At 40.2% G+C, this 25,478-nt stretch overlaps 1 protein-coding gene across 1 annotated transcript in view; it reads right to left on the bottom strand.

Moving 5' to 3' along the window:
* Positions 1-25,478, bottom strand: part of LOC119956525 (glutamate receptor ionotropic, NMDA 2B-like) — a 579,238-nt gene that overhangs the window by 46,752 nt on the left and 507,008 nt on the right. The window contains exons 10-12 of the mRNA XM_038783815.1: positions 22,139-22,368; positions 18,974-19,134; positions 17,014-17,201 (exon numbers count right to left, since the gene is read on the bottom strand). Coding sequence (XP_038639743.1) covers positions 17,014-17,201; positions 18,974-19,134; positions 22,139-22,368 — 579 coding nt within the window. The remainder of the gene's footprint in view (positions 1-17,013; positions 17,202-18,973; positions 19,135-22,138; positions 22,369-25,478) is intronic.

Genomic DNA, 25,478 nt, shown 5'->3' with positions numbered 1-25,478 from the left:
TCAATACTGATATCACACAGTGTTAACACATTCAATATTGATATCCCACATTGTTAACACATTCAACACGGCTATCACTCAGTATTAACTCATTCAATACTGATATCACACTGTTAACACATTCAATACCGATATCACACAGTGTTAACACATTCAATACTGCTATCACACAGTGTTAACACATTCAATACTGATATCACACTGTTAACACATTCAATACTGATATCTCACAGTGTTAACTCATTCAATACTGATATCACACTGTGTTAACACATTCAATACTGATATCACAGTGTTAACACATTCAATACAGAGATCACACATTGTTAACACATTCAATACTGATATCACACATTGTTAACACATTCACTACTGATATCACACAGTGTTAACACATTCAATACTAATATCACACAGTGTTAACATATTCAATACTGATATCACACACTGTTAACACATTCACTACTGATATCACACAGTGTTAACACACTCAATACTGATATCACACAGTGTTAACATATTCAATACTGACATCACAGTGTTAACACATTCAATACAGAGATCACAGTGTAAACACATTCAATACTGATATCAGAGTGTTAACATATTCAATACTGATATCACACAGTGTTAACAAATTCAATACTGCTATTGCACAGTGTTAACACATTCAATACTGATATCACACAGTATTAACACATTCAATACTGCTATCACATTGCGTTAACTTATTCAATTCTGATATCAAACAATCAATAATGATGTCACACTGTTAACACATTCAATATTGATATCACACAAAGTTAACACATTCAGTTCTGATATCACACTGTTAACACATTCAATACTGATATCACAGTGTTAACACATTCAATAGTGATATCAGAGTGTTAACATATTCAATACTGATATCACACAGTGTTAACACATTCAATACTGCTATCACACAGCGTTAACACATTCAATACTGATATCACACAGTATTAACACATTCAATACTGTTATCACACAGTGTTAACACATTCAATATTGATATCACAGAGTGTTAACTCATTCAATTCTGACATCACACAGAGTTAATACATTCAGTATTGATATCACAGTGTTAACACATTCAATACTGATATCGCACAATGTTAACACATTCAGTTCTGATATCACAGTGTTAAAACAATCAATAATGATGTCACACTGTTAACACATTCAATATTGATATCACACAAAGTTAACACATTCAGTTCTGATATCACACTGTTAACACATTCAATACTGATATCACAGTGTTAACTCATTCGATACTGACATCAGTGTTAACACATTCAATACCGATATCACACAGTGTTAACACATTCAATACTGCTATCACACAGTGTTAACACATTCAATACTGATATCACACTGTTAACACATTCAATACCGATATCACACAGTGTTAACACATTCAATACTGATATCACACTGTTAACACATTCAATACTGATATCACACAGTGTTAACACATTCAATATTGATATCCCACATTGTTAACACATTCAACACGGCTATCACTCAGTATTAACTCATTCAATACTGATATCACACTGTTAACACATTCAATACCGATATCACACAGTGTTAACACATTCAATACTGCTATCACACAGTGTTAACACATTCAATACTGATATCACACTGTTAACACATTCAATACTGATATCTCACAGTGTTAACTCATTCAATACTGATATCACACTGTGTTAACACATTCAATACTGATATCACAGTGTTAACACATTCAATACAGAGATCACACATTGTTAACACATTCAATACTGATATCACACATTGTTAACACATTCACTACTGATATCACACAGTGTTAACACATTCAATACTAATATCACACAGTGTTAACATATTCAATACTGATATCACACACTGTTAACACATTCACTACTGATATCACACAGTGTTAACACACTCAATACTGATATCACACAGTGTTAACATATTCAATACTGACATCACAGTGTTAACACATTCAATACAGAGATCACAGTGTAAACACATTCAATACTGATATCAGAGTGTTAACATATTCAATACTGATATCACACAGTGTTAACAAATTCAATACTGCTATTGCACAGTGTTAACACATTCAATACTGATATCACACAGTATTAACACATTCAATACTGCTATCACATTGCGTTAACTTATTCAATTCTGATATCAAACAATCAATAATGATGTCACACTGTTAACACATTCAATATTGATATCACACAAAGTTAACACATTCAGTTCTGATATCACACTGTTAACACATTCAATACTGATATCACAGTGTTAACTCATTCGATACTGACATCAGTGTTAACACATTCAATACCGATATCACACAGTGTTAACACATTCAATACTGCTATCACACAGTGTTAACACATTCAATACTGATATCACACTGTTAACACATTCAATACCGATATCACACAGTGTTAACACATTCAATACTGATATCACACTGTTAACACATTCAATACTGATATCACACAGTGTTAACACATTCAATATTGATATCCCACATTGTTAACACATTCAACACGGCTATCACTCAGTATTAACTCATTCAATACTGATATCACACAGTGTTAACATATTCAATACTGATATCACACTGTTAACACATTCAATACTGATATCTCACAGTGTTAACTCATTCAATACTGATATCACACTGTGTTAACACATTCAATACTGATATCACAGTGTTAACACATTCAATACAGAGATCACACATTGTTAACACATTCAATACTGATATCACACATTGTTAACACATTCACTACTGATATCACACAGTGTTAACAGATTCAATACTAATATCACACAGTGTTAACATATTCAATACTGATATCACACAGCGTTAACACATTCACTACTGATATCACACAGTGTTAACACACTCAATACTGATATCACACAGTGTTAACATATTCAATACTGACATCACAGTGTTAACACATTCAATACAGAGATCACAGTGTAAACACATTCAATACTGATATCAGAGTGTTAACATATTCAATACTGATATCACACAGTGTTAACAAATTCAATACTGTTATCGCACAGTGTTAACACATTCAATACTGATATCACACAGTATTAACACATTCAATACTGCTATCACACAGCGTTAACTCATTCAATTCTGATATCACACAGTGTTAATACATTCAATACTGATATCACAGTGTTAACACATTCGATACAGATATCACACAGTGTTAACACAGTCATTACTGGTATCACTGTGTCAACACATTCAATACTGATATCCCACACTGTTAACACATTCAATACATAGATCACAGTGTTAACACATTCAATACTGATATAAGAGTGTTAACACATTCAGTACTGATATCACAGTGTTAACACATTCAATACTGATATCATACAGTCTTAACACATTCAACACTGATATCACTCAGTATTAACTCATTCAATACTGATATCACACAGTGTTCACACATTCAATACTGATTTCACAGTGTTAACACATTCGATACAGATATCACTCAGTATTAACTCATTCAGTACCGATGTCACACTGTTAACACATTAAATACTGATATCACTCAGTATTAACTCATTCAATACTGATATGACACAGTGTTAACACATTCAATACTGATATCACAGTGTTAACATATTCAATACTGCTATCACACAGTGTTAACACAGTCAATACTGGTATCACAGTGTCAACACATTCAATACTGATATCCCACACTGTTATCACATTCAATACAGAGATCACAGTGTTAACACATTCAATACTGATATCAGAGTGTTAACACATTCAGTACTGATATCACAGTGTTAACACATTCAATACTGATATCACACAGTCTTAACACATTCAACACTGATATCACTCAGTATTAACTCATTCAATACTGATATCACACAGTGTTCACACATTCAATACTGATATCACAGTGTTAACACATTCGACACAGATATCACTCAGTATTAACTCATTCAGTACCGATGTCACACTGTTAACACATTAAATACTGATATCACTCAGTATTAACTCATTCAATACTGATATGACACAGTGTTAACACATTCAATACTGATATCACAGTGTTAACATATTCAGTACTGATATCACACAGTGTTAACTCATTCAATACTGATATAACACAGTGTTTGCACATTCAATACTGATATCACACAGTGATAACACATTCAATATGGAGATCACAGTGTTAACACATTCAATACTGATATCACACTGTGTTAACAGATTCAATACTGATATCACACAGTGTTAACACATTCAATACTGATATCACACACTGTTAAAAAATTCAATTCTAATATCACACAGTATTAACACATTCAATACTGATATCATACAGTATTAATTCATTCAATACTGATATCACACTGTTAACACATTCAATACTGATATCACACAGTATTAATTCATTCAATACTGATATCACACAGTGTTAACATATTCAATACTGATATCACAGTGTTAACACATTCAATACAGAGATCACACATTGTTAACACATTCAATACTGGTATCACACAGTGTTAACATATTCAATGCTGATAACACAGTGTTAACTTGAGGGCCTCACGGTAGCATGGTGGTTAGCATCAATGCTTCACAGCTCCAGGGTCCCAGGTTCGAATCCCGGCTGGGTCACTGTCTGTGTGGAGTCTGCACGTCCTCCCCGTGTGTGCGTGGGTTTCCTCCGGGTGCTCCGGTTTCCTCCCACAGTCCAAAGATGTGCGGGTTAGGTGGATTGGCCATGCTAAATTGCCCGTAGTGTAAGGTTAATGTGGGGATTGTTGGGTTACGGGTATACGGGTTACGTGGGTTTAAGTAGGGTGATCATTGCTCGGCACAACATCGAGGGCCGAAGGGCCTGTTCTGTGCTGTACTGTTCTATGTTCTATGTTAACTCATTCAATACTGATATCACACAATGATAACACACTCAATATGGAGATCACAGTGTTAACACATTCAATACTGATACCACACTGTGTTAACAGATTCAATACTGATATCACACAGTGTTAACACATTCAATACTGATATCACACTGTTAACACATTCAATACTGATATAACACAGTATTAACTCATTCAATACTGATATCACACAGTGTTAACACATTCAATACTGATATCACTCAGTATTAACTCATTCAATACTGATATCACACTGTGTTAACACATTCAATAGTGATATCATACTGTTAACACATTCAATACTGATATCACACAGTATTAACTCATTCAATACTGATATCACAGTGTTAACATATTCAAAACTGATATCACAGTGTTAACACATTCAATACTGATATCACACATTGTTAACACATTCAATACTGATACCACTCAGTGTTGACACATTCAACACTTATATCACTCAGTATTAACTCATTCAATACTGATATCACAGCATTAACACATTCAATACAGAGATCACACATTGTTAACCCATTCAATACTGATATCACACAGTGTTAACATATTCAATACTGATATCACAGTGTTAACACATTCAATACTGATATCACACAGTGTTAACACATTCAATACTGCTATCACACAGTGTTAACACATTCAATACTGATATCACATAGTGTTAACTCATTCAATACTGATATCGCACAGTGTTAAAGAAGACAGAGAGTGGTGGTTGATGGGAAATGTTCAGAATGGAGTTCAGTTACGAGTGGCGTACCACAAGGATCTGTTCTGGGGCCGTTGCTGTTTGTCATTTTTATAAATGACCTAGAGGAGGGCGCAGAAGTATGGGTGAGTAAACTTGCAGACAACACTAAAGGCGGTGGCGTTTTAGACAGTGCGGAAGGATGTTGCAGGTTACAGAGGGACATAGATAAGCTGCAGAGCTGGGCTGAGAGGTGGCAAATGGAGTTTAATGTGGAGAAGTCTGAGGTGATTCACTTTGGAAAGAATAACAGGAATGCGGAATAATTGGCTAATGGTAAAATTCTTGGTAGTGTGGATGAGCAGACGGATCTCGGTGTCCATGTACATAGATCCCTGAAAGTTGCCACCCAGGTTGATAGGGTTGTGAAGAAGGCCTATGGTGTGTTGGCCTTTATTGGTAGAGGGATTGAGTTCCGGAGCCATGAGGTCATGTTGCAGTTGTACAAAACTCTAGTACGGCCGCATTTGGAGTATTGCGTAGAGTTCTGGTCGCCTAATTATAGGAAGGACATGGAAGCTTTGGAACGGGTGCAGAGGAGATTTACCAGGATGTTGCCTGGTATGGAGGGAAAATCTTATGAGGAAAGGCTGATGGACTTGAGGTTGTTTTCGTTAGAGAGAAGAAGGTTAAGAGATAACTTAATAGAGGCATACAAAATGATCAGCGGGTTAGATAGGGTGGACAGCGAGAGCCTTCTCCCGTGGATGGAGGTGGCTAGCACGAGGGGACATAGCCTTAAATTGAGGGGTAATAGATATAGGACAGAGGTCAGAGGTGGGTTTTTTACGCAAAGAGTGGCGAGGCCGTGGAATGCCCTACCTGCAACAGTAGTGAACTCGCCAACATTGAGGGCATTTAAAAATTTATTGGATAAGCATATGGATGATCAGGGCACAGTGTAGGTTAGATGGCCTTTAGTTTGTTCCATGTCGGTGCAACATCGAGGGCCGAAGGGCCTGTACTGCGCTGTATCGTTCTATGTTCTATGTTCTATGTTAACTAATTCGATACATATATCACAGTGTGAACACATTCAATACTGATTTCACAATGTTAACACATTCAATACTGATATCACAGTGTTAACACATTCGATACTGATATAACTCAGTATTAACACATTCAATACCGATATCACAGTGTTAACACATTCAATACTAACATCACACAGTGTTAACACATTCAACACTGATATCACTCAGTATAAACTCATTCAATACTGATATCACACAGTGTTAAAACATTCAATACTGATATCAGTGTTAACACATTCGATACTGATATCCCTCAGTATTAACTCATTCAATACCGATATCACACTGTTAACACATTCAATACTGATATCCCTCAGTATTAACTCATTCAATACTGATATGACACAGTGTTAACACATTCAATACTGATATCACACAGTGATAACACATTCAATATGGAGATCACAGTGTTAACACATTCAATACTGATATCACACTGTGTAAACAGATACAATACTGATATTACACAACGTTAACACATTCGCTACTGATATCACACTGCTAACACATTCAATACTGATATCACACAGTGTTAACACATTCAATACTGATATCACAGTGTTAACACATTCGATACTGATATAACTCAGTATTCAGCCATTCATTACCGATATCACAGTGTTAACACATTCAATACTAACATCGCACAGTGTTAACACATTCAACACTGATATCACTCAGTATAAACTCATTCAATACTGATATCACACAGTGTTAAAACATTCAATACTGATATCACAATTCATCAATTATATCACACACTGATAGCACATTCGTCATTGATATTACACACTGATAGCACATTCATCATTAATATCACTCACTGTTAACACATTGATCATTGATATCACACAGTTCACACATTGTTCATTGATATCACACACTGATAGCACATTCATCATTGATATCTCATACTGTTGGCAATTCATCATTGATATCACACACTGTTAACACGTTCATCATTACTATCACACACCGATAGCACATTCATCATTGGTATCACACATGTTAGCACCTTCATCATTGATACCACACCGTTAGCACATTCATCATTGATATCACACACTGTTAGCACATTCATCATTGATATCACACACTGTTAGCACATTCATCATTGATATCACACACTGTTAACACATTCATCATTGATATCACACACTGATAGCACATTCATCATTGATATCACACACTGTTAACGCATTCATCATTGATATCACACACTGTAAGCACATTCATCATTCATATCACACACTGATAGCACATTCATCATTCATATCATACACTGATAGCACATTCATCATTCATATCACACACTGATAGCACATTCATCATTGATATTGCTCACATGTTAGCACATTCATCATTGATATCACACAGTTAGCACATTCATCATTTATAACACACACTGTTAACACATTGATCATTGATATCACACACTGTTAGCACATTCATCATTGATATCACGCAGTTAGCACATTCATCATTGATATCACACACTGTTAGTACATTCATTATTATTATTTTTTTTTTTTTCATTTTTAAAATAAATTTAGAGTACCCAATTATTTTTTCCAATTAAGGGGCAATTTAGTGTGGCCAATCCACCTACCTTGCACATCTTTGGGTTGTGGGGGCGAAACCCACGCAGACACGGGGAGAATGTGCAAACTCCACACGGACAGTGACCCAGAGCCGGGATCGAACCTGGGACCTCAGCGCCGTGAGGCGGTTGTGCTAACCACTAGGCCACCGTGCTGCCCTAGTACATTCATTATTGATACACACACTGATAGCACATCATCATTGATATCACACTCTGATAGCACATTCATCAATGAAAGCACACAATTAGCACATTTATCATTGATATCGCAGTTTGCACCTTCATCACTGATATCACACAGTTAGCACATTCATCATTGATATCACTCACTGCTCGCACATTCATCATTGAGATCACACACTGTTAACACATTCATCAATGATGTCCCACAGTTAGCACGTTTACACAGTTCGCACATTGTTCATTGATATCACACACTTTTGGCACTTCATCATTGACATCACACACTGTTAACACATTCATCATTACAATCACACACAGATAGCACTTTCATCATTGATTTCACACACTGATAGCACATTCATCATTGATATCACACACCATTAACACATTCATCAGTGAGTTCATTCAGTTTTAACACTTCCATTACTGACACTGAACTGTGAGAATACAGTTAGCACCTTCATCACTGATATCACACACTGTTAGCACATTCATCACTGATATCACACACTGATAGCACATTCATCATTGATATCACACACTGTTAGCACATTCATCACTGATATCACACACTGTTAGCACATTCATCATTGATATCTCACACTGTTGGCACTTCATCATTGACATCACACACTGTTAACACATTCATCATTACAATCACACACAGATAGCACTTTCATCATTGATTTCACACACTGATAGCACATTCATCATTGATATCACACACCATTAACACATTCATCAGTGAGTTCATTCAGTTTTAACACTTCCATTACTGACACTGAACTGTGAGAATACAGTTAGCACATTCATCATTGATATCACACACTGTTAGCACATTCATCACTGATATCACACACTGTTAGCACATTCATCATTGATATCACACAGTTAGCACATTCATCATTTATAACACACTGTTAACACATTGATCATTGATACCACACACTGTTAGCACATTCATCATTGATATCACACACTGATAGCACATTCATCATTGATATCACACACTGTTAGCACATTCATCATTAGTATCACACATGTTAGCACCTTCATCATTGATATCACACAGTTAGCACCTTCATCATTGATATCACACACTGTTAGTACATTCATTCATCATTGATATCACACACTGTTAGCACCTTCATCATTGATATCACACTGATAGCACATTCATCATTGATATCACACTGTTAGCACATTCATCATTGATATCACACAGTTAGCACATTTTCCATTGATATCACACACTGTTAGCACATTCATCATTGATATCACACAGTTAGCACATTGATCATTGATATCACACAGTGTTAACACATTCATCAATGATATCACACACTGATAGCACATCCGTCATTGATATTACACACTGATAGCACATTCATCATTAGTATCACTCACTGTTAACACATTGATCATTGATATCACACAGTTCGCACATTGATCATTGATATCACACACTGTTAGCTCATTCATCAGTGATATCTCATACTGTTGGCAATTCATCATTGATATCACACACTGTTAACACGTTCATCATTAATATCACACACCGATAGCACATTCATCATTGATATCACACACTGTTAGCACATTCATCATTGCTATTACACACTGTTAGCACATTCATCATATATATCACACACTGATAGCACATTAATCATTGATATCTCACACTGTTAGCACATTCAACAGTGATATCTCACACTGTTAGCACATTCATCATTGGTAGCACGGTAGCATGGTGGGGGGGGGGGGTTGTTGGGTTGCGGGTATAGGGTGGATACGTGGGTTTGAGTAGGGTGATCATTGCTCGGCACAACATCGAGGGCCGGAGGGCCTGTTCTGTGCTGTGCTGTTCTATGTTCTATGGTATCACACATGTTAGCACCTTCATCATTGATATCACACACCGATAGCACCTTTATCATTGATATCACACACTGTTAGTACATTCATTCATCATTGATATCACACACTGTTAACACTTTCATCAGTGAGTTCATTCAGTGTTAACACTTCCATTACTGACACTGAACTGTGATAATACAGTTAGCACCTTCATCACTGATATCACACACTGTTAGCACATTCATCATTGATATCACACACTGATAGCACATTCATCATTGATATCACACACTGATAGCACATTCATCATTGATACAACACACTGTTAGCACATTCATCATTGAAATCACACACTGTTAGCACATTCATCATTGATATCACACACTGTTAGCACATTCATCATTGATATCACAGTTAGCACATTCATCATTTATAACACACTGTTAACACATTGATCATTGAAACCACATACTGTTAGCACATTCATCATTGACATCACACACTGATAGCACATTCATCATTGATATTGCACACATGTTGGCACATTCATCATTGATATCACACAGTTAGCACATTCATCATTTATAACACACTGTTAACACATTGATCATTGATACCACATACTGTTAGCACATTTACCATTGATATTACACACTGTTAGCACATTCTTCATTGATATCACACACTGTTAACACATTCATCATTGATATCACACTGTTAGCAACTCCATCATTGATAGCACACTGATAGCACATTCACCATTGATATCACACACTGTTAGCACATTCATCATTGATATCACACACTGTTAACACATTCATCATTGATATCACACAGTTAGCACATTCATCATTGATATCACACTGTTAGCACATTCATCATTGATATCACACACAGTTAGCCCATTTATCATTGATATCACACACTATTAGCACATTAATCATTGATATCACACACTGTTAACACATTCATCATTGATATTACACACTATTAGTACATTCATCATTGATATCACACTGTTAGCAACTCCATCATTGATAGCACACTGATAGCACATTCACCATTGATATCACACACTGTTAACACATTCATCATTGATATCACACAGTTAGCACATTCACCATTGATATCACACTGTTAGCAACTCCATCATTGATAGCACACTGATAGGACATTCACCATTGATATCACACACAGTTAGCACATTCATCATTGATATCACACACTGTTAACACATTCATCATTGATATCACACACTGTAAGCACATTCATCATTGATATTGCTCACATGTTAGCACATTCATCATTGATATCACACAGTTAGCACATTCATCATTTATAACACACACTGTTAACACATTGATCATTGATATCACACTCTGTTAGCACATTCATCATTGATATCACGCAGTTAGCACATTCATCATTGATATCACACACTGTTAGTACATTCATTATTATTATTTTTTTTTTCATTTTTTAAATAAATTTAGAGTACCCAATTATTTTTTCCAATTAAGGGGCAATTTAGTGTGGCCAATCCACCTACCTTGCACATCTTTGGGTTGTGGGGGCGAAACCCACGCAGACACGGGGAGAATGTGCAAACTCCACACGGACAGTGACCCAGAGCCGGGATCGAATCTGGGACCTCAGCGCCGTGAGGCGGTTGTGCTAACCACTAGGCCACCGTGCTGCCCTAGTACATTCATTATTGATACACACACTGATAGCACATCATCATTGATATCACACTCTGATAGCACATTCATCAATGAAAGCACACAATTAGCACATTCATCATTGATATCGCAGTTTGCACCTTCATCACTGATATCACACAGTTAGCACATTCATCATTGATATCACTCACTGCTCGCACATTCATCATTGAGATCACACACTGTTAACACATTCATCAATGATGTCCCACAGTTAGCACATTGATAATTGATATCACACAGTGTTAACACATTCATCAATGATATCACACACTGATAGCACATTCGTCATTGATATTACACACTGATAGCACATTCACATTAGTATCACGAACTGTTAACACACTGATCATTGATATCACACAGTTCGCACATTGTTCATTGATATCACACACTTTTGGCACTTCATCATTGACATCACACACTGTTAACACATTCATCATTACAATCACACACAGATAGCACTTTCATCATTGATTTCACACACTGATAGCACATTCATCATTGATATCACACACCATTAACACATTCATCAGTGAGTTCATTCAGTTTTAACACTTCCATTACTGACACTGAACTGTGAGAATACAGTTAGCACCTTCATCACTGATATCACACACTGTTAGCACATTCATCACTGATATCACACACTGATAGCACATTCATCATTGATATCACACACTGTTAGCACATTCATCACTGATATCACACACTGTTAGCACATTCATCATTGATATCTCACACTGTTGGCACTTCATCATTGACATCACACACTGTTAACACATTCATCATTACAATCACACACAGATAGCACTTTCATCATTGATTTCACACACTGATAGCACATTCATCATTGATATCACACACCATTAACACATTCATCAGTGAGTTCATTCAGTTTTAACACTTCCATTACTGACACTGAACTGTGAGAATACAGTTAGCACCTTCATCACTGATATCACACACTGTTAGCACATTCATCACTGATATCACACACTGATAGCACATTCATCATTGATATCACACACTGTTAGCACATTCATCACTGATATCACACACTGTTAGCACATTCATCATTGATATCACACAGTTAGCACATTCATCATTTATAACACACTGTTAACACATTGATCATTGATACCACACACTGTTAGCACATTCATCATTGATATCACACACTGATAGCACATTCATCATTGATATCACACACTGTTAGCACATTCATCATTGGTATCACACATGTTAGCACCTTCATCATTGATATCGCACAGTTAGCACCTTCATCATTGATATCACACACTGTTAGTACATTCATTCATCATTGATATCACACACTGTTAGCACCTTCATCATTGATATCACACTGATAGCACATTCATCATTGATATCACACTGTTAGCACATTCATCATTGATATCACACAATTAGCACATTTTCCATTGATATCACACACTGTTAGCACATTCATCATTGATATCACACAGTTAGCACATTGATCATTGATATCACACAGTGTTAACACATTCATCAATGATATCACACACTGATAGCACATCCGTCATTGATATTACACACTGATAGCACATTCATCATTAGTATCACTCACTGTTAACACATTGATCATTGATATCACACAGTTCGCACATTGATCATTGATATCACACACTGTTAGCTCATTCATCAGTGATATCTCATACTGTTGGCAATTCATCATTGATATCACACACTGTTAACACGTTCATCATTAATATCACACACCGATAGCACATTCATCATTGATATCACACACTGTTAGCACATTCATCATTGATATTACACACTGTTAGCACATTCATCATATATATCACACACTGATAGCACATTAATCATTGATATCTCACACTGTTAGCACATTCAACAGTGATATCTCACACTGTTAGCACATTCATCATTGGTAGCACGGTAGCATGGTGGGGGGGGGTTGTTGGGTTGCGGGTATAGGGTGGATACGTGGGTTTGAGTAGGGTGATCATTGCTCGGCACAACATCGAGGGCCGGAGGGCCTGTTCTGTGCTGTGCTGTTCTATGTTCTATGGTATCACACATGTTAGCACCTTCATCATTGATATCACACACCGATAGCACCTTTATCATTGATATCACACACTGTTAGTACATTCATTCATCATTGATATCACACACTGTTAACACTTTCATCAGTGAGTTCATTCAGTGTTAACACTTCCATTACTGACACTGAACTGTGATAATACAGTTAGCACCTTCATCACTGATATCACACACTGTTAGCACATTCATCATTGATATCACATACTGATAGCACATTCATCATTGATACAACACACTGTTAACACATTGATCATTGAAACCACATACTGTTAGCACATTCATCATTGACATCACACACTGATAGCACATTCATCATTGATATTGCACACATGTTGGCACATTCATCATTGATATCACACAGTTAGCACATTCATCATTTATAACACACTGTTAACACATTGATCATTGATACCACATACTGTTAGCACATTTACCATTGATATTACACACTGTTAGCACATTCATCATTGATATCACACACTGTTAACACATTCATCATTGATATCACACTGTTAGCAACTCCATCATTGATAGCACACTGATAGCACATTCACCATTGATATCACACACTGTTAGCACATTCATCATTGATATCACACACTGTTAACACATTCATCATTGATATCACACAGTTAGCACATTCATCATTGATATCACACTGTTAGCACATTCATCATTGATATCACACACAGTTAGCCCATTTATCATTGATATCACACACTATTAGCACATTCATCATTGATATCACACACTGTTAACACATTCATCATTGATATTACACACTATTAGTACATTCATCATTGATATCACACTGTTAGCAACTCCATCATTGATAGCACACTGATAGCACATTCACCATTGATATCACACACTGTTAACACATTCATCATTGATATCACACAGTTAGCACATTCACCATTGATATCACACTGTTAGCAACTCCATCATTGATAGCACACTGATAGCACATTCACCATTGATATCACACACAGTTAGCACATTCATCATTGATATCACACAGTTAGCACATTCATCATTGATATCACACACTGTTAACACATTCATCATTGATATCACACAGTTAGCACATTTATCATTGATATCACACACTATTAGCACATTCATCATTGATATCACACACTATTAGCACATTCATCATTGATATCACACACTATTAGCACATTCATAATTGATATCACACACTATTAGCACATTCATCATTGATATCACACACTATTAGCACATTCATCATTGATATCACACACCGTTAACACATTCATCAATGATATCACACACAGTTAACACATTCATCATTGACATCACACAGTTAGCACATTCATCATTGATATCACACAGTTAGCACATTCATCATTGATATCACACACCGTTAACACATTCATCATTGACATCACACAGTTAGCACATTCATCATTGATATCACACACTGTTAACACATTCATCATTGACATCACACAGTTAGCACATTCATCATTGATATCACACACCGTTAACACATTCATCATTGACATCACACAGTTAGCACATTCATCATTGATATCACACACTGTTAACACATTCATCATTGATATCACACATCGTTAACACATTCATCATTGACTTCACACAGTTAGCACATTCATCACTGATATCACACACCGTTAACACATTCATCATTGATATCACACACTGTTAGCACATTCATTATTGACATCACACACAGTTAGCACCTTCATCATTGATATCACACACAGTTAGCACATTCATCACTGATATCACACACAGTTAGCACATTCATCACTGATATCACACACAGTTAGCACATTCATCATTGATATCACAGTTAGCACATTCATCATTGACATCACACACCGTTAACACATTCATCATTGATATCACACAGTTAGCACATTCATCATTGATATCACACAGTTAGCACATTCATCATTGATAGCACACACTGTTAACACATTCATCATTGACATCACACAGTTAACACATTCATCATTGATATCACACAGTTAGCACATTCATCATTGATAGCACACACTATTAGCACATTCATCATTGACATCACACAGTTAGCACATTCATCATTGATAGCACACAGTTAGCACATTCATCACTGATATCACACACAGTTAGCACATTCATCACTGATATCACACACAGTTAGCACATTCATCATTGATATCACAGTTAGCACATTCATCATTGACATCACACACCGTTAACACATTCATCATTGATATCACACAGTTAGCACATTCATCATTGATATCACACAGTTAGCACATTCATCATTGATAGCACACACTGTTAACACATTCATCATTGACATCACACAGTTAACACATTCATCATTGATATCACACAGTTAGCACATTCATCATTGATAGCACACACTATTAGCACATTCATCATTGACATCACACAGTTAGCACATTCATCATTGATAGCACACAGTTAGCACATTCATCAGTGAGTTCATTCCGTGTTAACACATCCACTACTGACACTGAACTGTGATAATACAGATTTACTGATATCACACAGCTTCTGACCCAAGGCTATGAATATGATATGAATTACCAGTTACATTTTCAAACACCTCTGGTCTAACCGTGTTTCCTGCCTCTCATTGCCCACGTTGGCTACATCCATGCCTTGCTCAATCCTATTCCACTCACTGCAGTCTGGTTGTTATGCAGTGAGAGGATGGCGAAGGATTAAATTTGCCCTTACCGTCACCAAATAACTGCAGGATGGCCAAGTCCACGGGGCGCTTCCAGCCGCTGCTCTTCTGGATGGCGATCCCGTAGCCAGTGGTTGCGAAGACTTTGCCACTGCCAATTGTCACGAGCTTACAGCCTTCATCCCTCCCGGCCATGTAGTTCAGTACTGCTGCATCATAAATAAAAGCGTCCAACTTCCTGCAGGGGGAAAGACAGGGATCAGAGGTCATACTTCTGTGGACCATAACCATCCTGAGCAACAGAACGATTCTGGTATTTCAGTGGGATCCCTCTCCAGAGAGATCGTAAAGCCTTTACCCAGTGAATCAAGAACTTGGTTATGCTGGCAAAGGTCACACTCAGTCTGTACACATCAGCCTCCCCTCAATCGGCAAGAAGGTGAATGGCCGGTTTGAGTTGCTTCTGGTGGTGAGTCTGGAAGGAGGAATGACGGCCAAGATACCAGGAGAGCTCTGCTGCCACCTCAGTTTCTTAATGATAAGACTCTGATCTGGTGTCTTGGCCAACATTCCGCCCTCCTGTGACAATGCAGCCCAGATATTCAAAATGGAGCCTCCATGGATATCTCTGAGGGACTCCATCAACTCCTTTCGGTACTTTTAAAAAAACATGTTGACTTAGATTCATTGACGTTTATAGCACAGGAGGACATTCGGCCCATCGTTTCCACACCGGCCAACAAAGATCTGACTACATGCATCCCATTTTCCAGACTTGGCCCTCATAGCCCTGGAGGTTACATCAGTGCAGGCGAATATCTAAATACGTCTCCAATGTGACGAGAGCTTCTGCCTCAACCTCCCTTTTAGGAAGTGAGTTCCAAACTCCCATCCCACTCTGGGTGAAAATATTTCTCCTCAACTCCCCTCTTAGCCTTCAACTTTAAATCCATGCCCCATGTTTATTGACTCTCTACTCATGGTAAAAGTTCATCGAACCATGGAATTTACTGTGCAGAAGGAGGCCATTGGGCCCATTGAGTCTGCACCGGCCCTTGGAAAGAGCACCCCACTAAAGCACTCACCTCCTCCACCCCATCCCCTTAACCCAGTAACCCCAATTAACCTTCTTTTGGACACTAAGGGCAATTTTATCATGGCCAATCCACCTAACCCACACATCTTTGGACTGTGGGAGGAAACCGGAGCACCCGGAGGAAACCCACGCAGACACAGGGAGAACGCGAAAACTCCGCACAGACAGTGAGCCTGCCGGGAATCAAACTCGGGACCCTGGAGCTGTGAAGCAACTGTGCTAACCACTATGCTACCGTGCTGCCCTTGTTCCTTCCTATCCACCCTATCTATGACCCTCATAATATCATACACCTCTACCAGCCCCCTCTCAACCTTTGCTGCTCCAAGTCCTCTCGTGACTTATGAACAAATTTCTTCTGATGTCATAGATAAATAAAGCATGTTTACTACAAGGGTTACCTTTGGCAATGCCTTTAAGAAGGTTCAGAGAGTCAGAAATAGAAACACAAAATGTGGGCAAATTTTTTATTTAATAAGAAACGTTTAACTATAATACGCTACTCCTTCACCCCACCTATATCATTACAGCTGTGCAAAGATCCAAATAGTCCCCTGCACTCTAATGTTCTCACTCAGCACACAGTCCATGTAAACCAACAGGTCAACTGTGGTCAGATGCACCACATTCTGAAACCAAGTGGCAGATGCCACCCAATACAACTTGCAAGGATTTCACATCAAATCCTCCCCAGATGTTTGTCACACTGAGTCAACTGCACTCACTGGCACTCTGCCCAAGTGTTTCCAAACTCCATCCTCGAGAATTTGCCTGTGGGATGAGACGAGCATGCATAGGAATCAACAGTATTGTAACTACGATGCTCTTCCCAAGACAAAACCCAACAAATATACGAGCTACTTTGTGACGCGACCAAAAGTCCCACCAGGAATTCAATGGCACAGAATTCTTACCCTGCCTTCAGGCTCACTAACGCGTCCAGCACCGACTTCTGGTTGTACTTAGTCATGTAGCTGTGCATTTCAAAGTAATTGTTCCGGATGTTTCTCTCCGTGCTTCCATTGGGGACCGTCCCAAACCGGAAAGGGGGTGAAAAGTCATTTGGTCTTTGAAACTGCAAAGAGAAAAAGGCACACTGACACTGGCCGAGGTATATCCGCAAAGAAAATCACACGGCGCCTCGCACACGCACACAGGTCATGGTCATGTGATTTGATTGGCCAGGACGAATAAGAAATTGCCGTCTGGAAGCGTGACCATCGTGAAGCTGACAGATTGTCACAAAAGCCCCATTAGTTTACCCATTGCTTTAAGCTTCTATCTCTATCTACCCAATAGGTGACTCCAGGACCACAGTGGCGTGGTTGACTCTTAACTGCCTCCTGAGGAGACCCAAAAGCCACGCACGCTAACAATAACAATAATGTGACATTTAAACGGAATACTGGAAAGATGAAGAGAGAGACAGAGTTAACGCTTTGATTCCAATCTAACTCTTCTTCTCAATAACATTTATTTATATAAGATCTCTAACATAAAATATTGTGAGGTGCTTCACAAGAGCAATACTGAATCACATTTCACATTTCAAATATTAGATCCAATTACCAAAAGCTTAGTCAAAGAATGGGGTTGAACAAGCCTTTTCAGATATACGTAACATCTCATACACTTGGAATACTGTTTTGGTCCCCTTATCTAAGATATACCGGCATTGGAGCCAGTCTAGAGAAGATTCACGGGATTGATCCCGGGTATGGAGGCATTTTCTTATGAGGAGAGGTTGAGTAGATCGGATCTGTACTCATTGGAGTTTAGAAGAATGGGAGGCGAACTTATTAAGACATAGAGGATTCTCAGGGGGTTTGGCAGGGTCGATGCTGAGAGGTTGTTTCCCCTTGTGGGAGAGTCTAGGACCAGAGGGTATCATCTCAGAGTAAGGGGTTCGCCCATTTAAGGTAGAGGATGCTGCAGCTGTATAGAACCTTAGTTAGGCCACACTTGGAGTATAGCATTCCATTTTGGTCGCCACACTACCAGAAGGATGTGGAGGCTTTAGAGCCGGTGCAAAAGAGATTTACCAGGATGTTGCCTGGTATGGAGGGCATTAGCTATGAGGAGCGGTTGAATAAATTTGGTTTGTTCTCACTGGAACGACGGAGGGGCATAGACAGAGTGGAGAGTCAGAGGCTTTTTCCCAGGGTAGAGGGGTCAATTACTAGGGGGCATAGGTTTAAGGTGCGAGGGGCAAGGTTTAGAGGAGATGTACGAGGCAAGTGTTTTTACACAGAGGGTAGCGGGTGCCTGGAACTCGCTGCTGGAGGAGGTGGTGGAAGCAGGGACGATAGTGACATTTAAGGGGCATCTCGACAAATACATGAATAGGATGGGAATAGAGGGATACGGACCCGAAGTGTAGAAGATTTTAGTTTCGACGGGCAGCATGGTCGGCACAGACTTGGAGGGCCGAAGGGCCTGTTCCTGTGCTGTACTTTTCTTTGTTCTTTGTTCTTGTGAGGGTTGTGAATCTGTGGAATTCTTTACCGCAGAGAGCTGCAGAGGCAGGATTGTTGAGTATGTTGAAGATTGAGATGGACAGATTTTTCATCAGTAAGGGAATCATAGGTTACACGGAGAAGATGGCAAAGTGGAGTTGAGGATTAGCACATCAGATCAACCATGATCTCATTGATTGGCGGAGCAGACTCGATGGGCCGAATGGCCTACTTCTCGTCCTACGGTCTGGTGGTCTTAAAGGAGGGAAGAGAGGGAAGAGATGTACAGGAAGAGAATTCCAGAGCTTAGGACCTAGGCAGCACAGGACACGGCCGCCGTGTAGCGATTCAAATCGGGAAGCTCGGGAGGTCAGAACAGGAGCAGAATAAATATCTTGGGAGGGTTGGAGGAGTTGAGAGGGATAAAGAGGGGTGAGGCCGCGGGAGTTTAGAGGGATAAAGAGAGGTGAGGCCGGAGGAGTTGAGAGGGATAGAGAGAGGGGAGGGCCCAAAGCAATTTGAAAACAAAGGTGAGAAATTGAAAACGGAAGAATTTCTTAACCAGAAGGCAATAGTTCAGTGAGCAAAGATAAATAAAGCTGGAGGAGTTGACAAAGAAGGCCCACCTCGACCTTTTCAGGGACACAAGGGAGGTAGGGGCACAGAATGGCAGCCTTACCAGCAAGATCAGAAAGAAGAATAAAATAAACACATCGGAAGAAATCTGAGCCTAACCCAATTGGCAAAGTTTAAGGGGAGTCACATGGAGACTGATGGCGTTGCATGCGATCCCATGGGTGTCCAACACAGTCGCAATTATTCCAATGCTTTCTCTTCCCCACTAACTATATGGGTGGGACTTTCCACCACACCCCGCCACCCACCCCGGCAGCTTGTCATTGGCCAACAGCAGGACCTGCTGGCAGTGTTGATGCCAACGGTGTTTTACATTGTTCACCGGCCGCACCGCCAGCAGCGGGTTGCGAAGGTCCCACCAGCGGGAAATGCCGGGAAACTCAGTGCTGCGTTCCATTCGCAAAGGCAGGCACCCAGCCCATAGAATCCATGGAATCCCTACAGTGCAGAAGGAGGCCATTCGGCCCATCCAGTCTGCACCGGCCCTGCAAAAGAGCACTCTACTAGTCCCTGTCCATGTTCCTTACCTCTGGCCCTTTATTATTCCGTGGGTTGTGGGCGTCGCTGGCAAGGCGAACATCTGTTGCCCGTCTCCAATTGCCCTCGAACCCGACGGTTTGCTGGGCCGATTCAGAGGGGGCAGTTAAGAGTGAAACGCACTGCCGCGGGTCCGGAGTCACATGTTGGGCCAGACCGGGTTAAGGACGACAGATTCCCTTCCCAAAAAGCGGCATTAGTGAACCAGGTGGGTTTTCAGAAAAGTCGCCATGGCCACCATTACAGAAGCTATCTTTCAATTCCCGACTTTATTAAATGAATTAAAATTCCGCCAGCTGCCGTGATGCGGTTTGAAGCCACTTGCACACACACCCTCTCCCCCCCCCCCCCCCCCCTCCCCCTCACCAACCCAGAGCATTAACCCGGGCCTTGATATGGTCACCCGGCCGTTCTCGTGCGTTTGGCCATGACTGGAGGCCGGAATCTTACCTTCTTGTCGCTGAGGCCTGAGACTTGGTCCACGTATTCCTCTTGGATCATGAAGGCAGCAAGGTTGGCAGTGTAACTGGCCAGGAAGATCACAGCGAAGAAGGCCCAGACCGACACCATAATCTTGCTGGTCGTTCCCTTCGGGTTCTGCACCGGCACCGAGTTGTTGAAAACCAGGCCCCAGAGCAGCCAGATGGCTTTGCCGATGGTGAAGGAAGGCCCTCCCGGTTCTGCGGCACAAGATACGGGGGGGTGGGGGGGGGGGGGGGGGGGGGGAAGCACAACGGTTTGAGGGCTGCGGTAAGAGTCGCTCATCATAAGAACAAAAGGGCAAAGAAAAGTACAGCACAGGAACAGGCCCTTCGGCCCTCCAAGCCCGTGCCGACCATGCTGCCCGACTAAACTACAATCTTCTACACTTCCTGGGTCCATATCCCTCTATTCCCATCCTGCCAATGTAGCCAATATGTACAGTAGCGGTGACCATGAGCGAGGACTGAGGGAGATCATAGTTCTCCAGCTTAAACGTGAAACCAGCTGACAGGCCCGGGGACTAGATTTGAACTACTGGCTGACCATTCTGGGTGTTCCAAGTACCCCTGTGGCTCTCCGTTCAATGGGGGGGGATGGGAAACAGTCCTGGGCGTGTGTTACACGCTTAAGGCCATCTCATAGAAGAGAGGATCTAAGTGTTATATTACTCTTTGGTAATACATCGTTACTCTTTGCTTCGCAATCCAGAATGGTATGATGGTCTGATTTTGAAGAAACCATCAATCCTTAACTGAAAGTAAAACTGATTTATTGAATAACGATTGATTAATATTGAGTATGCACACTCCACAGAACTATAACTAGTAATCAAGTAATCTATATTAAAGTAATAACTAATTCAAACTGCACGTGCTGCTTCTATCTAACATTAACTATGCTGTGATCTATCTCTCTTACTGTCTAGAAACTCCTGATCAGAAGTACCCAAGATCCTCTGAGTTCTCATATTTATAGTGGGAACAAATGGTGCCCTCTAATGGTTGTGTTACACTGAGATGTAATAATTAACCCTTTACTTGTCTACATATATACATATCATTACACTAAGCACCGCCCCTTGACATTCAACGGCATTACCATGGCTGAAACCCCCACAATCAATATCCTGGGGGTTACTATTGATCTGAAACTGAACTGGACCAGCCACATTAATACTATGGCTACCAGAGCAGGTCAAAGACTAGGAATCCTACAGCGAGTAACTCACCTCCTGACCCACCCACCACCCCCCCCCCCCCCCCTCCCCGCCCCCCAAAGCCTGTCCACCATCTACAAGGCTCAAGTCAGGAGTGTAATGGAATACTCTCCACTTGCCTGGATGAATGAACTCTAAGAATACTCAAGAAGCTTGAAGCCATCCAGAACAAAGCAGCCCCACTTGATTGCTCCCCCTTCCACAAACATTCACTCCCCCCACCACCGATGCACAATCGCGGCCGCGTGTACCATCTACAAGATGCACTGCAGGAACTCACCAAGGCTCCTTAGACAACACCTTCCAAACCCACCACCATCTAGAGGGACAAGAGCAGCAGATACCTGGGAACCCCACCACCTGGAGGTTCCCCTCCAAGTCACTCACCACCCTGACTTGGAAATAAATCGCCTCTCCTTCACTGTCTGCCTAACAGCACAGTGGGAGTACCTACACCTCAAGGACTGCAGCGGTTCAAGAATTCACCACCACCTGCTGAAGGGCAACTAGGGATGGGCAATAAATACTGGGCCTAACCAGTCATACCCACATCCCATAAATGAATTTTTTAAAAAGTTTAATCAATGGGCTCAGGCTGGTTGGCAGGAAAATATCAGGTTTCCAGAAGTATATTACAGGTTTGTAGGCACCCTGTAATGTTGATCAAAATAGTTTGAATTTTTAGTTGATAATTGAAGGTGACAAGGTTTCGCGTTTTAAAACTTTTACTGCAACAAATGACTAAAAAAAGCACTGGGAAGAATTCTCAGCCTCCCTCGGTGGCGCGCATTCGCCTTCTCCCGTCGTGGGGGGAGTGAACGGATTCTCCGTTCCCGCTACCAGCCAATGGGATATCCTATTGTGGCCACCCCACGTCGCCAGGAATCCCACGGGCAGGAATGCGCTGCCAGAGGAACGGAGAATCCGCCGGTATAAAATTCACCCCACTGTTTACTAAATGTAATTTTCTTCTTCTGGACAACTTTGGACTACAGAAAGGAATTGTTCCCCTTTGATACTCATCACACATCGCACTTGCCACAGAATTACAGTGCTTCCAACAAACAGCTTGTTCCCCGCTTCCAGTGGGTTACCGTCTCCACATTTCAATGAGTAGTAATTTCGAGTGACCCGTCTCCAGACACTTTCCTCAGTTTTTGGAGTTTCCTAAATCTAAGGCCGCAGGATGCATCTCTGTGACTGCAAACCATCTCCCCCCTGCATTCAGCAAGCCAAGCAGGCTTTGCACTCTGCTGACCACACCAATCCCCTGTCCGTCTGTCATATCCATTTGATTTGTAGGGAAACCTGTAACCCAATGTCAAAATCAGCCTCCTCTGCCCTCTTCATCATGGCAACTTGGCACGCATTAACCTTGTGTCCAGGTAGAAATGATTCTCTGTACCTGATCCCAATGCCCTTTCATATTAGAAGTAACTGGGCAGCTTACAGCACAGCTGTTTGAAACCTGATACCTTCAACACCTTTCTGGGGCTTTGGGAGACTCCGAGTCGACACAATTGTGAACTCAAGAGACTGCTGCCAGTGTCGTCAACCTTGCATCTTCTTCCCAATAAAACAATCTAAGCCTTCATCTGACCTGTGATAACCAGACCAACGAGGCTCACTACCAGGCAGGCTTCGGAACAGGTCACATGACGCCCTTCATTTACTCTAAATTTAAAGACAAATGCAAAACATACTCATCATATAAACCTCTCAATTGTAACAACAGCCACTCAAGACTAAAGGCTGGAATGGAAATGAGGCTTTGGGTGGATTACGTGTAGGATAACATTAACCCGGAGTGAGTTACAGATCGGGATGTAATCTAGAGCTTCAGGTGGTGGTGGATAGAGAAAGGCAGATACTCGAGTGAGGTACAGGGTGCAATTTTAGGGTTTGGGCGGATTGCTCATGGAATAATAGAGTAATCACAGATCGGAATTCATTTGGATTGGAATAGATTCCAACAGTTCTACCCATCGCTTCAGGGAAGATCTATAAAGCACATTTATTTATTGGCATTCTGAAATTGGGTTAAGGGTCAAGCCAACAGTTCTACGATGCTTTATACACAGGTTAAGAGAA

The sequence above is a fragment of the Scyliorhinus canicula genome, chromosome 23, assembly GCF_902713615.1.
Source record: "Scyliorhinus canicula chromosome 23, sScyCan1.1, whole genome shotgun sequence".
NCBI lineage: Eukaryota > Metazoa > Chordata > Chondrichthyes > Carcharhiniformes > Scyliorhinidae > Scyliorhinus > Scyliorhinus canicula.
The sequence above is the reverse complement of the archived record's forward strand: the minus strand, read 5'-3'. Positions and strand labels throughout refer to the sequence as shown.